The sequence below is a fragment of the Colius striatus genome, chromosome 2 (assembly GCF_028858725.1).
Source record: "Colius striatus isolate bColStr4 chromosome 2, bColStr4.1.hap1, whole genome shotgun sequence".
Taxonomy (NCBI): domain Eukaryota; kingdom Metazoa; phylum Chordata; class Aves; order Coliiformes; family Coliidae; genus Colius; species Colius striatus.
In genome coordinates, this window is record NC_084760.1 from 73,050,491 (window position 1) to 73,067,114 (window position 16,624).

General features: G+C 38.1%; 1 protein-coding gene across 2 annotated transcripts in view; it reads left to right on the plus strand.

Moving 5' to 3' along the window:
• SDCCAG8 (SHH signaling and ciliogenesis regulator SDCCAG8) overlaps positions 1-16,624 on the plus strand; it is a 124,749-nt gene that overhangs the window by 95,371 nt on the left and 12,754 nt on the right. Inside the window, exon 17 of one of the 2 annotated variants that reach the window (XM_061991063.1) lies at positions 6,942-7,001. The exons of the other annotated variant lie outside the window; for it this stretch is intronic. Coding sequence (XP_061847047.1) covers positions 6,942-6,969 — 28 coding nt within the window. The 3' untranslated portion in view covers positions 6,970-7,001. Of the gene's footprint in view, positions 1-6,941; positions 7,002-16,624 lie in introns of those variants that run through there. 2 annotated transcript variants of the gene reach the window in all.

Here is a 16,624-nt window from a genome sequence, read left to right on the forward strand (position 1 = left end):
GACATCCCTTTTTTCTATAATAGATAGTAACAGGACAAGGGATAATGGGAAGAAGCTGAAACACAAAAAGTTCCACTTAAACATAAGAAAAAATTATTTCACTGTGAGAGTGACAGAGTGGTGGCACAGGCTGCCCAGAGGGGTTGTGGAGTCTCCTTCCTTGGAGGTCTTCAAGACCTGCCTGGACATGTTCCTATGAGACCTGATCTAGGTGACCCTACTTCTGCAGGGGGATTGGACTAGATGATCTCTAAAGGTCCCTTCCAACCCTTACCATTCTATGATTCTATGATTCTATGCTGTCATTGACAAAGAAAGAAATAGATGAAGTGAATGTCAGTGGACAATGAAATTATCTCAGTATTAAATTAATCTAAATGCTAAGAGCAGGAAGTTCATTTGAGTAAAAGCACTTTGTGGAGTTAACTAACTACTGAAGTACTGATGTTCTGTATTGAGGTAGAGAAGGGAAAAGAAACAATCTCAGTTGGCTAGCTTCTGCAGTGTTAACAGGATTGTTTTCAAACTGTATCAAAAGAAACAAAACTTTATGTAATATTACTAAGAAAGATGCCACTACATGAAAAGCTTACACAGTGATTTTCAAGTAAATATATGTAAAATCAAACTCTTTTTCAAGAGCCAAGACTGTGTTACTCCTTCACATTTACAGGAGTGTTAGAAATCCTCTCGCTTTATAGACACTAAATTCAAATATATTCAAAGGTTGTGAAATATTATTTTTAGTTTTGTTCACTGATATGAATATAAATAAGGATGTTATAAACTAGGAGACTGAATGTTGTTATTTAATGCTTCTGTAACTCATCCAGGAGCTGGTGACACCACTAGTGCACCAGAACTAGTACCCTCATGTTATCAGTCTAAAGAATAAGAAACTCCATAATATTTAAAGGAAGGCAAATTCAAAGGCTCTACCATATGTAAAAGGGATCTCCCCCTCTGCCTCCCTTCAGGCTTGACTGAAAGAGTAATTATGTAGCCTTATCTGAGTACTTAACAGGTCAACAAAGTATTGCAGTATGCATACAGGTACTAGAGCCATCTTGGAACAATTGTGCTTTTATGGTAAATATATTGTGATATTCTTTGAAGTCTTACCAATATCTGAGCGCACCTTTTAAAAATAGTGCCTGTGACTTGGTTTTACCTGCAGTAAAAGGAGAATCTAATGGAACAAACTTAATGTTTCAAGAAACTGAACAGGCTGCGTTTTTCCCCCTCTTCATAAAAAGAGAAGTAGTTTCATGCTGTGTTATATGTTGGCAATGGTTAGCCTTTGCTGGAATCATTGAGGTAGCTGCTGTAAGCTCACGAGAGGTCTATACCTTCACGCATAACAAATTTGACAGATCCACTGCATTTTTTCCCAAACATGATTCCAAAGCTGCAAATATCTAAAGAAAACTCAGTTTTCACAAAGGGCTTTACCCTCTTACAGGGTTGGTGCAAATGAGAATTAGGGATGGAGTAGTGGCATGAGCAAGAGCAAAACAAGTTATAGTGATTGCCTTTTGCATGTACAAAGTATTAAGCAAGCTGTCAATCTTGTCATTTTTCACATATTTACTACATTTTAGTAATAAGTATATGCATTTGTTAATGATTTCATCAAAAATCCAAGCTTATTTGAATTCCAGGTTATCCTTCACCTACAGTTTTGAGTATACTCCCACTGTTTGACTGTTTAGGATGATCTGGATCAAATAAGGAGACTTCCGTTTGTCTAATCTAGTACTTCAAATACTCATTTGTTTTTGTCTGGACATCATCTTTTTACTTATGTTCAGTATTTTTTTTCCTGTCTATGTATTTTTAGATCAGAGACCCTCTTTTTTTTCCCCTCCCTCTTTTTTTTTCTGAAGGTTAGTGTAAGGACAAAAGGAAAAGGAGGAATGGGTCACAGGAGATCACATACTACCAGCCAAAAAATCTATTAAGAAGAAAAAATTATTAAGAAGAAAAACACTTCTTTAAAGACAAAACAAAAAGAATCTTACACTACCGTTTTCTTTTCTTTTCCCTTTCTGTTTTAATACTTTTCTTGGTTTAATGTAATTTTAGGTATTCCTTCTCTATATGTGGGAGGAGAGTTTCCTGATACAATTGTTCTGATTTCTGGATCTTCTGGGTGGGAGAGGGGATGATACAGAATTACACAGTGAATAACCTTTGAATAACTTCTGCTGCTTCAAAATTTTTCTGGCAAATTGTTTGCTCAGTTGCCTTGTCAAATGATATGATCAAATATGATCAAAAACAAAAGTCAATACAATCTTGACAGACTTTTCACTCTTAGCTCTCTGCTCCCACTTTCAACTGCCTCTACTTTGTTGTTGTTATTATTATTAATGATTAGAAGTTCTGATTAGATATAATTTGCAAGCTCCACTATTTGAAAGTATTTTTTTTTGCTAGCAACATGACATAAACTGAACAATACATTCCACATATACAGTACATTAAGATTTTTCTTCTTTTTGCCCACATTCTTCCAGAGAGTTTATAGCAACTGCTGTAACTGCTTGCAGGTCATCTATAAAACAAAATTAAAATCCCTTTCATTCAGCAGTAGATCATAGGTTTCTTTTCTATTAACAATGCATGTGCAGGCAGCTTACCTTATGTTGCTGTGTTTAAATGTTTCCCTCTGAACTGTTCCTTTCTGAATTGTTTCTGGACCGAGCACCACTTTGTTCTGAGACCCGCCTCTAATGTCCAGAAGCTATCTCAAACAAAGTTTTATACAACAGGGATTATTTAAGCAAAAGCAGAGGTAAAATTAATTTTGGTAAAAACCAGAACTGATTAGAGTCCCAGTAGTTAAATTGCTTAGCAGACCTCCCAATTCCACTTCTCTTAAAACAGTGTAGCAGGAAAAATGAGTGATCCTTCCCATGCTACTGCCTTTCCTTTTAGTAATCAGTGGAAATGTCTGAATATATTCAGTCTCTTAAACACAACAGATAACCATTTTTAATTCGGCTCAACAGTTACCTGACATGTTAGTGTTATTTGTGAGAAAGTATCATCTTAAAAATTCTGTTCTGATGATTTTTTTTCTCTCCTATTAATCTAATTTCTATTCATATTTTCAAATAGCACATTTGGAGATTCTTGCCTTTGTAGTCTTTATGGGAAGGAATTTTTTTCTTAATACTTCGGTGACTTTCAGCATCACATCGGAGGGTAATTGTTAGAGTTAGTAGTGTTTACATCAACAAATGTAAATTCAAATTAAATCTATTATTTAAATAGCATAATGGAAACACATGGTGCTTTGTAGTCATGTAATTAAAGAAGATCTGTGCCTCCAGGAGTTTATGATCTAAAGATCAAAACCAGTTCCACATGCAACAGACCTCTTCTAAATATCGATGTACAGTTTGTGGATTTTGTCTTGCACCTACTTCAGCATAAATTTTACTGTCTGCTAAGGAGAGATTTCACCCAAGCTAGTGCAATACTGCTTGACTGTAACGACATTTTGTGCAGGGGCAGTTAACTCTTAGCACAGAAAAGCTTAGTGATTTCATATCAAGATTTATACTTTCCTTATTTAACACTGTGAACTCAACTTTGTGGATGATAAGAGTTTAGTTATGGGGAAAAAAGAGAAAAATAAATTGTTATCTGTAACAAGGAGTCTGACTAGCCGTGCTTTTTTTTTTTCCCCACTTGTGAAAGTAATTTTGTGCAAAATTGCATTTGAGTTAAATTTTTCACTCATCCTGGGGCAGCAGCCTGTATTCACTTTCCAGCTGAGCCAACTAAAAATATGGGAAACAGACCAGTCTAGTATTCCATTGTTGCCTTATATATATATAATGTGGTGTTTTGGAAATGATGATGAAGGCAACGTGGATATTTCATGAGTGAAATAGTAGATTCATAAACTGAAAGCTTTGCACTCTATTTGTAATAGTGTGTTCTCCTTTCTTTTCAAAACTCAGTGTTCACAAATAAGAGATGTTGCTTTTATTTAAAAAGAAGAGGACAAAGTATTAAGAAAAAAAAATCAAGGTTCTTTATCCTTTGAAGAAATCTTTGCTTGAGTTGCTGGCTGATTTCCCCTGAAAAGGCCTGGATTCCTTCAAAACTTGGAACCAAGTTCAGATCTAAACTAAGTAAGGTAGAGTACTTTGTTTGGTATACTTAAGTCTTATTTTCCCCACAGTGTGCCAAAAAAGACTCCCTTAGTGTAAACACATACGTGGTTATTGTCAAGTGTGATGATTTGGTATTCCTTCCAATTATTATCCTAATTAGGACCCTGAACTAAAAAGAATTTTTCCTTTCTTTTTGGCATAAGAAGGTAAATGAAGATCTTTCTGTCAACCTTGTGACTTCTAAGTAGCTACAAACCATTTAGCTCCTTTGTCATTGTAATGACTTTGCTGCAAAATGATTGAGCAGCTCTAAGAGGCAACTTAGAGGCTTTCAGCCTCCTTGCCTGAGGATTTTCCCTAAGTTAGGGTAAGCTTCCACAGCACCTCATATATTCACATGTTTTGTTCCTTACTCCAGTGCTTTTTTTTCTCAGTCAATGCTGTTTAGGATTTCACTGATCAGAGGTGCTACTGTGTTTGGTTTTCCTCAGTTATTTAAATCCATAAAACACAAGTTCCAGTCATTTCCTGATTCCCTGAATGCCTTGAGTTCTGGGAGTTATCAGAGACTCTTGACTGTCTTGTTTTCAAGATCTGTGGCCTGCTCTGGCAGGGGGATTGGACTAGATGATCTCTCAAGGTCCCTTCCAACCCTTAAGATTCTGTGATTCTGTGTGAGTCTGCGTTTTGAACTACAGCAGCTCTTCTCCGAGTGTTGTTTCAGTTGTACCCACACAGTGGTACAGATGCTGACATTGCTGGTTTCAGGTCATCTGTGTGCTGTGTGGAAGTAAAGATTTACTGATCTTTTCAAATGTCTTCTAAGATAAAGCTATGTAATGGTTGCATGTTATAAGTGATAGACATTAATGAATGTTGGCACTTTTCTTCCAGACCTCTTTTGATTAAAGTTTTTGTGCTTCAGGCATAGCTATACACCAATCCAGGTAAAGTAATGGACTTTTCCACAGTGAGTGATAGTACAAGTTCTACCTTCTACATGTTTGCAACTGCACAGAGTCTCTCCTGCACTCTTTTGGGGTCATATGGTGTGTGCTTTTGCTGCATGACAGGCTAACTTAGCAACAGAGATTTGTTTCCCACCTCTTCCTACTCGTTACTTTTGTCTTGTCCTGACATATTGGATTCTGTGCTGTACAAAAGGAAGCCCTAAGTGCCAACTAGAGTAGCGTTGTGCCTGGGACCTGTGTATTCGGATCTAGACTCAGATGAAGGACTTGTGCTCAAAAACATTCAGTACTTTGCAATCCCACATGCCAAATTTATTTTGTAAAAAAAACCCACCAAAACCAAAATACCCTAAAAATAAAACCAAGCAACAAAAAACAACCAAAAACCCATTTATCAGTTGGACTACCTTAATAATTTCAGGGCACTTTGGGTGGAAGTATAAGCAAGAAGACTAAGATTTCCTAAGAGGGTGTAGCATTGGAAATCTTAAACTCACTTCTCCAAAATCCCCAAAACAACAACAAAATTAAAAACCCAAACTAGAGAGGTCGTGTGAAAAGAGACAATAATTCTGACATCAGGCAATTAAATAACAGACTGTGATGCGGAAAACTGCCCCAGATTCCAACATTCCTTTCAGCTGACATTAGAAAACAAGGTAGACTTAGCATAAGAAATAGTGTCTTTATATGAAGAGATTGCTCTTGTTAGGCCCATATGTGAACCATATATCCAGATTCTCTCTACATCCGCTCACATGTCTCCCTGTCAGCATCTGAAGAGAGATCCCCAAATGTTCAGACGTACCTTTCAGAGCAGAGTTTAATTTTAGAAGACTATCTTGGCCTATTAATTCTAATTCTAACAGTGCTGTGATGGAGAAGACATCAGATTGCAAGTAAACTTTCAAAAGTCAAAATGCTACAAAGCTGTAAAAGTAAATGCAAGTGCAGCTTGCAGTAATAGGTCAGAATATTTATATATGGTAAAATATGTCTGTGTGAAATATGTTGCATTATTGAATAAGTAATAATTTATCATGGATCATATTGTTCATGTGCACCTTTGTATGTTACAAACTACAACATGGAGGCTGAATACATCCATGATCTATATCTGCTGAATGAGGAAGGCAAAATCTAAAAGCCCAAATAATGGTTCCAGAGCTAACACTTGTAGGCTCCTAGACAATTCAGAAGAATCAACCTGATTATTAAAGTATGATCAGGTAATACCTAAGGTTTAGAATAATAAAAACTGATTACATTAAAGTAGTTTGAATACCATGAAATTGTGGTAAAAACCATGAAAATGTGGTAAAAAACACATTTTGTGTGCATAGCTGTGACCACAATATGACAGTCCAAACTTCACTCTGTTGAACTCATTGGCACTTCCAATCAGAAATCACTTAGGGTGGCATGTGTAAGAACCAGTGCAATTACACCCTGCAGTCAAGGGAAGAGCTCTTGATGTAAATTGCACCTTTGTAATTTTCCATTGCTTGTCCAGAGAATAAAGTGTATTATATATTCTTAGCCTGCAAGCAATAAGAAAGTATCCAGTATTTACATAATTTCTATGGTAGTCAGTTTGCAGTGAGTCTTGGCTAAGTTTTCACACATTGTTCCTTTTCATTCACCTATTCTGGGCCAAGAAGATAGAGCATATGTACAAAGTTTGTTTTGTCTCTCATACCTAAATCTAGGACTATACTTTTTGCTTAAACAGTAAATTGAAATTCTAAAATGCTGAATCTGATGCCTGTTTCACATATGCAAAGGACTTCTGTTGGCCAGTCCCTCTTTTTTTAAAATTCTGTTTCTGATGTTTGTACAGGCTTTTATTGAAGGGAGGGTACTACTAGAACTTGCTGGTGAGGCACTGAGAGACTGTGGGACAGCTCTCCAAGCACATCTTCTTCTGGGACTTCAATCACAGCGGATGTTCAGAGACATACTGAATGTAGTCATAGACAGTTGGTTTTGACCTGATCATTTCAGAAGACATCCTACTGGGTTAATTATTGCTTTGCTATCCAATGCAACCCAATGGCTAAAATAGGCATTTTTAGACCCATTAAGTGGTATTTTGTTTATTGAGAATCTTTCAGGAAAATGCAAAGACCTTTCCATCTAGGAAAAATGAAGTTAAACAAGTACAATCAGATGACTGGGAAAAAAAAAAAAAAGTCTTATCTCCCAGAGTCCTTCAAAAAGATTGGGGCAAGTTGCACCAAGACCTGGGAATTAACACCTGAAACAAACATTAATTGATGATCAGAAATGTGTGCAAAACACACAAGGTCTGAAAGAGATTCATCCAAGAGGTTGGTAAGGGGTTTTATTGATTTAATTCTTTTTTTTTTTTACATAATTTAATAATTTGTAATTTTTTAACAATATGCATAGAACTGAAATCTTAATCTGTAGTTATTTATAAACATTTCTTGTCACTGTAAGCACTCTCTATACAGTTCTTTATTTATTATAGCTGATAAAAAAAGCCAAATAAAATTTAAACTGAGCTGAATTGCCACAACATTGAATACATTGCCACATTTTACATTTTGAAATTCAAGTGTGTCTTGAACTTCTGTCATCTTTTTATTAGGGAAAAGAGGGGGAAAGTGGAATAATGGGAGGAGAAAGTAGCTTTTTAATTTTGTTTTTGGATAAAACTATCCAAACTCAATGTTGAATAAAGTAGCACTGAGGGAAAAGGAAAGTACTAGCAACTTAGTAACAACTTAGGAAACATAGCATTGTTCCCTCAATAGTGGAAGCCTCAACATTTGCACTGAAGCCTCAACATTGGTCTGCTCTTTCTGTGAGAGTAGGACCCAGTCTCCCCAGCATTTGTTTAGGAAATCTGACTCCTAAATAGCTGAAGGAGAACACGGTTCATACACTACCAGCATTCCCATATTTTAAGGAAAGCTGTTTTTATGAAGGCAGAGGAATATTTTGTGCTCTTGAAGCTGGTGTGGGGAAGACTGTTTGGAGCAAATACGTGTCTAGTTTCTGTTCTTCTTGAAAAATGCTAGAACATACACATGTCCTTAGTGATCCTTATGCTATGTACTGCTTCTCTCTGCACAGATAATCACACGAACAATCCATGTGAACAACATTTGAGTTAGAACTGTTATCTTTCATCTCTTTGATGTCTTATTTTACTGATGCATAAAAGGTTGAACCGGGGAATAGTGTTTCTGAACAAAAGGTGCTGCAAATCTTCAGCAGACAGAATTGCAAAATTATGTCTCTGTCCTTACACATTTCCATCTCTGCCTGTCCTTCGTTAACTGAGATAGTTACTCGTCTCAGAGTGGTCAATGAGAGTTTTATAGGAACATTTATTTGTAGTTAATACATTCTAGGTCTTTTTTTTTTTCAGGCTCTAAAGTGTATATTTTCTTCTCTGTTATAGTCAATTATGTCATAAATGGTCAAATGATAACTCATCACAAACAAAATTATTTTTGCAGCCTGTCTTCTTAGCGTCTGGATTCCAAAGAGACAACCTGGATGCCTGCATGCTAAGTGCAACCAGGATTTCAACAGTGTCAATAATCTTTGCTCATCACACCAAAAAAATCAGTGTGTCAGTGTACTCCTGCGGAGTCATTAGCATACAGACTCACTCTGCTTGCTTAACAAAGCATGTTTTGGTGTGTTATAGTTTCCTAGTCTTCTTGCCTCATTCACCTCTGACAAAAGCAGAGAGAAAATTTGGTCCCTTCTTCAGTGACATGCTAATGTGGGAAATAAATCTTTGGGCATAAGGTCTGAAATGGCAGTCATTTAAATAATTCAAATGCAGCGATCATTTTGCCCATGTGCCTTTCATTTCTTTGTTTTGTTTCTCTTTATTTCTCAAATCACTGAGAGACAAACCCATCCTCTGCAGCAAATCTATGTTTTTAAAATATCTAGAGTTAAATCATCCCCATCCTCTTTAAATGCAGCTTAACTGGTTACACGTTAAATAATTATTTGCTCTCTCTTTTGTGGTGTGGAGGGGGGAGTTGGAGGGGAGAAGTAACATACAAGCAGATGTGCTGCTAGATCTACAGGCTTCTGCCAACCATATGGCATCTTAAAGAAAGATGGTTGGAGCGTCTGGATTAGCAAAGAGTCGGGATGGAAAGCCATGTGTCGTGTTGGTACAGGCAGTTGTTTTAGCTCTCTGTAAAAGGCTTCAGGAGATTGTGTAATGGAACAAATGGTACTGCAAGCCTAGTAACAGCCTTACCGCTGCTGGAGAGGCAATTGGCCCCCAGGCGGGTACTGCTTCATCCTTGCTTGTTGGTTTTTTGTCAAGGATTTTTAGATCGTTATTCTGTGCTCCTCTTTTAACGTACAGGAAACTTGGGACATCTAATTCTAAACTTTATACTTGAAAGAGAGCTATTGTGTGGTTAGGATTTTTTCACACTTTTTTTTTTTTTTTGTGATGAAAACATACAGTATTCCTCTCTTTGAAATGAGAAGCTTGTGCCCTTCTGCAAATTTCCTGCATCCTTCATGAACACTTTGAGACACCAATTCTTTGAATTTATAGCTGATGCCTAGATTTTGGGGGAAGACCGCTCTCTCTGGGATTTGCTTAGTGAAAAACAAGACTGGGGCTATTGTGCTTGTGGCTATAACGTACCAGCTTGGCATTCGTATTCTATTTGACAAGTTGCTCTTTATGCAAACAAGGGGCCTGCTCCTATTAAAAGCAAAATTCCTTTGTGTTTAGCAACACAGTTTTGGGCTCTTGGTGGGGTTTTGTGTGCTTTACAGGAGTCTCTGTAGTTCACATTATGGCATATGGGAGTTATTCTGGATCAGGATGAAAGCTTTTGTGTCCAACTCTGTAATAGAAATAGGTTTTAGGAATTTCTCTACTGTCACACAATAGAACTATGAATTCCTCTGTATGATTGAATGAAATCAGGCCTTTTAGTATACCTGTAAATGCAGTTTTATCTCCCCAACTCTATTTGCTTCAGAAGAAGTTAAAAATCTGATGGTTCAATAAAATAAAGATTATTTTATTTGAAGAGATTTTAAGTATATTATGATGCCGTATCACAATTTTTACCTAAGGAGATAACATGAAGGATGCCAATATCCTCATTCACAGGTAAATACTCGCTGAGCTGGTAAATTTATGGTTTCAGGGACATTAGAAACAAAAAACCCATCAACTACACAAGTATCTTCATTACAAGAGGATCTTTGCTGAAAAATGTAGTGTCTTAAAATGAGACAATTGCTGTTTTAATACAGCCTAAATTCACAATTATTTAAAAGTACAATTAATGCCCTTTTTATTTTTTTTTCTTGGTCTCCAGAAGGCTCCTTATCTGGAGCTTAGTAAACAGCAGTCCTTAGCTTAATCTGCAGTTTAGTTACAGCAGCATACACTTTTTCCTGAGCTGCCTGCATGCCCGCCTGCTCAAGCCTGCATATGTTGCTCAACCCTGATCAAAAGTAGCTTCCCTTGGGAGAGGGGCTTGGGATGGGTTTGTCAGCCTGTTCATTGCCTCGCCTCAGCCGAGGCAAAGCCAGGTGTAAGGTGGACAGTTGGCCACCAGGAGCAATGCCAAGACCACCAGCATCTCTCTGGAAGGTTCTTGTGGTGGCTGCTGAGGTGGAGTGGTGTTGGACCTGTGAGCCCCAGTGAGGACCTCAGGCTTTTGGGGCATCTGCTGAGTTTTCACAGTCTTTCAGAAACCCAGGACATTTTCTGTGCCATGTTAGTGAGTTCAACATCCCAGCGCACATGTGAGCGTTTAATTAAGAAACGTGCATTTTTGTGTAGGTTTCCCAACAATAAATTTTGAAGAATGGTATATTCTTGCTGCAGCAGCAGTATCAGAGGTTACCAAGTCTACCGAGATAAGCAATTGATAGGTGGATCTCTTGCTTCTCTTTTTTCATGTGTTTGTCTCCCATATCCCTACTTAGAAGAACAGGAACCATGGTTGTATTTTTGAGCAGACAGAGCTTTTTTTTCCTTAATTTACTACTAGTGGTTTCAGGCAGTTAATTTTAATTGACCAGCTACTTATGTGAGTGAGAAGGTTCAGCTCCCAAAAGCATATCAAGACTTCTGAGCTTTCTTGTTTAGACATTTGTTTCATATAAGTGTTACCATTGCTTACCACTGGAAGACTAAAATATGGGATAGTAATAAGAGAAAAGCGTAGTATACCTTACAAAACCAAGCAAGACCTTTTAATGTAATCTAAGGCTAAATGTTCTCTTCTTATAATTACATTGAAGATGTGTCAAGAAAAAGAATAATATTTATTTCAACTTGTAGCAAAACAAAACCTGATAGTTTTGCTAGAGTGTTTGTCAATAATTAACGTAGGTCAGAAACAGAAGAGTCTGTGCCTGCAAATGCACACTTGTGGACAGAATGAATTCTTCTGCTGGAAGGTGCCAGTACTCATAGCATGGTGGGATGTCTGTGTAGGGTCCAGTGACCGCTGACTGATGTGCTGAGCTCTGAAATGGCTAGGGCCACCTCTGTATTCATATCACTTGGTACTCCTGACAGCCTTGTGCTGCTGTTGCAGAGACACTAGAGCTGCTATTCTATTCTCATCCACGAACTAAGCAGGTTTCTGTCACCAGAAAGACATAATTGACCCTTCCCACTGGCTACTATCTGGGTGTGTTAATACCCATCTCCAAACTGCCTGGTTGCAGTCATATTCCTTATTGTGGAGGGCTTAACGGTTATCCTGAAGATAACTGTAATGGTATTTGCCTCTAAAGCAGCAATAAAATTCCTCTATTTCATAGCAGTGATTGAGTTCAGCCTTTAGGCTAGATGCAGTAAATTCAGAACACAATTGGACTAATATACATACATCATGAAATAGAGAGTGTAATACTGTCTATAATGTACTAATACATTTTTAAGATCGATTTTCTGTGAAATGCTTCCTTGATTTCCTTCAGTGCTTCTAAGCAATTTCAGGTTTCTCTAATTTCACATGCAAATTCACAGTGTTTTTAATATAGTCCAAGCCAAAACACCAAGTGGCCTCTGTATTCTCAAGAGCTGAGCTCCATGAAGGTGGTCTAACAGTACTGCTCAGGTCCTCCAGCTTTTCTCATTTTCTGGAAAACTTGCATTTTCTCAGGATGAAACTCCTTTCCTCTCAGCCCTTTCCAATGCAAAAATCTTTTCTTTGTGACCCTGACCACATCCCCTGCATTTGGTCTTCCATGTTCCATTCCCTCTATCCAATGATGTGACTCCCTTCATCCTCCATAGAACTGCTTTATGTTGTACCAAGGACCCTGGGGAGATGGGAGCTGGTCCAAAGGGGATACAGCCCTGGTCCAAAGTGCTGTCTTGCGTGACAGCAGTAGCTTCCCGCCAGGTGGGAGCATGGGAGCACACTTGCTTGGCCAGCCAGCACTAATGGAGAAACAGGCTGAAGCCTCCTCAGATCCCTGGGGTATATCTCTGCGTATCTGAGCACAGATCCTCCCTACCTCTCACGCACGTCTTAGGCTCCTCTGCCCACCTTGACCTGCTTCCCAGCCCTTTCTTTAGATCCTTTACTTCCCTATTCTCGTTTTTGTTTCCTAAGCAGAGTAAGTTTGGAAAACAGACATGTGTGATAGAGTTGTATTTGATGGGGAGTAGGCTAGACTTGGTAAGTTCACAAATGGAAGCAATCTGGTCTGTGTGGAGAGAGAAACGGGGCCTTGTATGGAAAGCATCTATCTGAATATGCTGCATAGAAAAATTATCTGTCACCAATTTAAAGTCATATTCCTCTTCTTGTGTGTCAGAGGCAGATAAACTGCACTCCATACAAATCTTACATCTATCATTGCTTTTGCTCTAATTTATGAAAACCACAGTAACCCTGTGTGAACTCAGAAAATAAGCAAATGTGTATCACCTGCCAGCACTTGTAGGCAAAAAAAGCAACTTGTTTGAAATTAACTGGAAAGAGGGGTATATCTACCTCTGGTATGGAAAATAAGGTTGATGGGGTTTAAGCAAAGGAACTAATGTGTAAATATTTAACACTTTGATTTTTTTGTAGAGCTTAATTTTGTAGTGCTCAAACTCTAGAGCATAGCAGCAGCCTTGGTTTTTTATGCTGAGGAACATCTTTGAAGGATTGTGATACATAGTCATTAAACTGAGAAGAAAGACTCCCTTGCAGTTAACCAAATCAGAGAGACTGTACCTGGCAGTACTGAGCTCCCATTTGAAAAGTCACTTGTGAGAAACATTTTACCTTTCAAACACGGGTACTAACAACTATCAACATGAACAGAAGTTTTATGCTCTGTGTAATACAGAGCCTTCAGCCCTTGCTGGTGGCAGCTAGAGTCTGGGCTCAGCGGGGACAGCAGGACTGAACCCCAAAGCAGCTCTGTTGGCCTGCAATTGCTACTGTCGGAAACAACTGAAGCAGCTGCAGCTCAGCCGCACTGCCCTTTCTAGCGGTAGTGGTTTTTTAATTAAGATAATGTCTGACAAAGTGAATTAACAGAAGCTGATGCTTTTAGCAGTTTTTTTGCTTCAAATGCCTGATGTCAGCTTGAGCCACATATACATTCTGCACATGCCATGGGACAGAAAAAGTGAAGCCTTCTTTTTCAATTCTCTGCTGCCTGCCCAAACACCACATGTACTGTCTGTTACATGTCGCTTCTGATGAGGTTCATGCTGGGAATTTCTTTTTAAAGCCGAAGTGTTTCTGAAGGAAAGAGTTCAGATTGGGCAGATTGCATTAAAAAATTCTCAGTGTCTCTGACTTGAATATAGTCCTTGCTTTGTGTGGACACCAACTAGCAGTCTTTGAAGGTTTGAGTTTGTCTGGTAATGAAAGCAATAAGAGGAATGTGAATAAGCAGTGGGAAAAGTGGAGCACGCATTTATAAAACGTAAACCAATGACAAAAATTGTTGTAACTAGTAAAACAAGTGCAGGAAAAAAATATTTTGGCAATGCATCTATGTATCTTGTGGAATGATCTTTATAAACATGAGGGGAGCACTTTTGAAACCTTGATAAGATGTGCATCTCTTAACATTATCAAGACTCTGCTTCCCAATGGAGAGATGTTGCAAAATCTAGTCTTTTCGGCACATAACAAAATCGGAGGTGAATGGATTTAAAAAAAAGAAAACAACTGACTATAATGTTACGGGATTAGAATGATTATTGTTTAGTGGACCTGCTTCTGCAGTGGGGTTGGATCAGATCATTTCTAAAGGTCCCTTCCAACCCTACCATTTTATGATTCTATTATATCTGCTGCAAGCCCTGTTTTTTTTTTTTCTCCCCTCAAAGGTATTCTACAGCACCCTAAATTACTAGTCAGCCTTAATGGTTTAGAGAATTGTGTTATTAAACACTTTCTCAGCAATAGTCAGAAATTAACAACCAGAATCATTTTTCTTTAAAGCCAACATGATCCAAAGTTCATATTCTTAGCATATATTATATTCTTTCTAATTCCTTTTGAGGAGGAAAAGCCTCTCCTCAGCCCAAAGGTTCTGACAGAAACAGACATTAGTGAAGCTTTCACACCTAACTTTTCTAGCCTGCCATCTATTCTCTTTCACTGCTTCCTTCCTGTCCAGACCCAGGAGGGCTAAAAGTAGTGATCATACCAGCTAAGCCCAGCTGTTACACCCCCTACTAAAGAGCAGGCTGATAATGTTCTGTCCTCAGCACATTAGGATGTGAACTATTAGAAGCCCAGGAATAGATCAAGGCTCAGGTTTCCTATGTGATCTATTTGTTTAACCCATTGGGCCAGCTGTGGAAGTGAAGATGTATTCTAATAGTGATGACATCTGAAACAAAGGGAAACAACTGTTCCTAAGTAAACTTTTAATTAAACCCTGTTTGTAATTGTTATCTTCTTGGAGAAGATGTAATATAGATGCTGCTTTAAAAGTATGTGGAAAAATTGAGAGTGCCTTCAGTAAAAAGGAATTTAGAGGTTATCTATACACAGTTAAAAAAAAAAATAAAAATTGAGTGATAGAGGACCACCTAGATCAAGGGTTTCATGGTAAATTGTGTGCATTTTCTTCTTAGGCGTTCAATACCAAACTCTGCAAGGAAAATTAACCTCTAGTTACCATCTGTTAATATAAGTTGGATGAGTTTGTTCTGCCTGTAGTGGAGGCAGCCGCTTACCTTACTAAGCTATAAGTGGTATGGATTGCACTCTCTCTGCCTAAACAAAGGACAATCTAGGCAACAGAATATCAAAAGGGATTTCAGAGGGTGACATAATCCCACAGAAACTTGTTTTAATGTGTCCTAGAATGTCTCCCTGTGTCCTGTTAGAAGTCAGGACTTCCAGCGTGACAGAAGTGAAGTGTCTCATTCAGTATTTTTAGTTCCTACTCATTGTTACAGACTTATTGTTTGTGTGGGGTTTCTTTTTTTCTTATGATTCCTTTCATTATTTATAAGAAAGGTGGACTATAATAATGTTTTGCTTTTGAAGATAGAAGGGAGAATGGAGTTTGGTTGAAAGGATAGGTAGTATAGAAGTTCCCTTTTAAATTTTGGGAGTATATGAGAGCTTCTTAGAGACACTGATCACTCAAGGTTGTTTCAAGGTCCTGATTTATAGCTTAAGATCTTAAGTAAATAGCAATTTAGGACATCAGTGAAACTTCAGAGAATAATTTGTTGTCTACATTTCTAAATTTATAGACTTTAATTTAGTTACCTCAAAATTTACTGCGTGACTTTATCAGTGCCGCAAACCACAATTAAGATGCAGGTTGCTCATATGAGAACTGATTTTTAACTATGGATTTAAATGTCCTAGTAGTCCACAGAGCTGATTCAAAATATAAACAGGTTGTGAATATAAATTTTGCTGCCTTAATGAAAAAGGCAGCATCACTTTTGCTATGAAAAGGGAAGACTGAAAAGTATCAGAGTTGAAGTGGAAAGCAGAGGGGACCTGTACTGCCATCTCTGCAAGGAGAAGCGGGGAGGGACATCAGCCAGGGCTTGCCCTGTCTGTCAGGAGCTAGCTGTGATCACTGGAGTTTGTATTTAAGGTTGTGTGATGCTTCTTTTAAGATGTCAATGAAATTCTTTGTGATTTCATTAGGCCTACCAAAAATTGTGGTTTAGGCTGAAACTGTTTGCAGGGGTGGGGTGGGTAATTGCCTCAGGTCAGCAAGGACAAACAGGAACAGCAATGGAGGTGGGAAACAGGGTGGGAAGGAGTTGCATAGAAAACTTTTGCTCTGGCATTAGCAACTTTTGTCTGTTTGAGTATATGAACTTACCAGCCTTTAGTGTGTTATAGTACCGTTGAGTACCACAACTTCAACACTTCCTATCACTTCAGGATGTGATCGCAAATTTGTAGGATGTCCTGAAAAAAACATTAAAGCAACGGGTAGAAGTTTGCTGGTGGAAGGTGTGCTGGATTTTGCTTTCTTTTCTAGTTGGCTTGCTCCCTCTTTATTGTAACCAGCTTGTTCTTAAACCTGTATTTG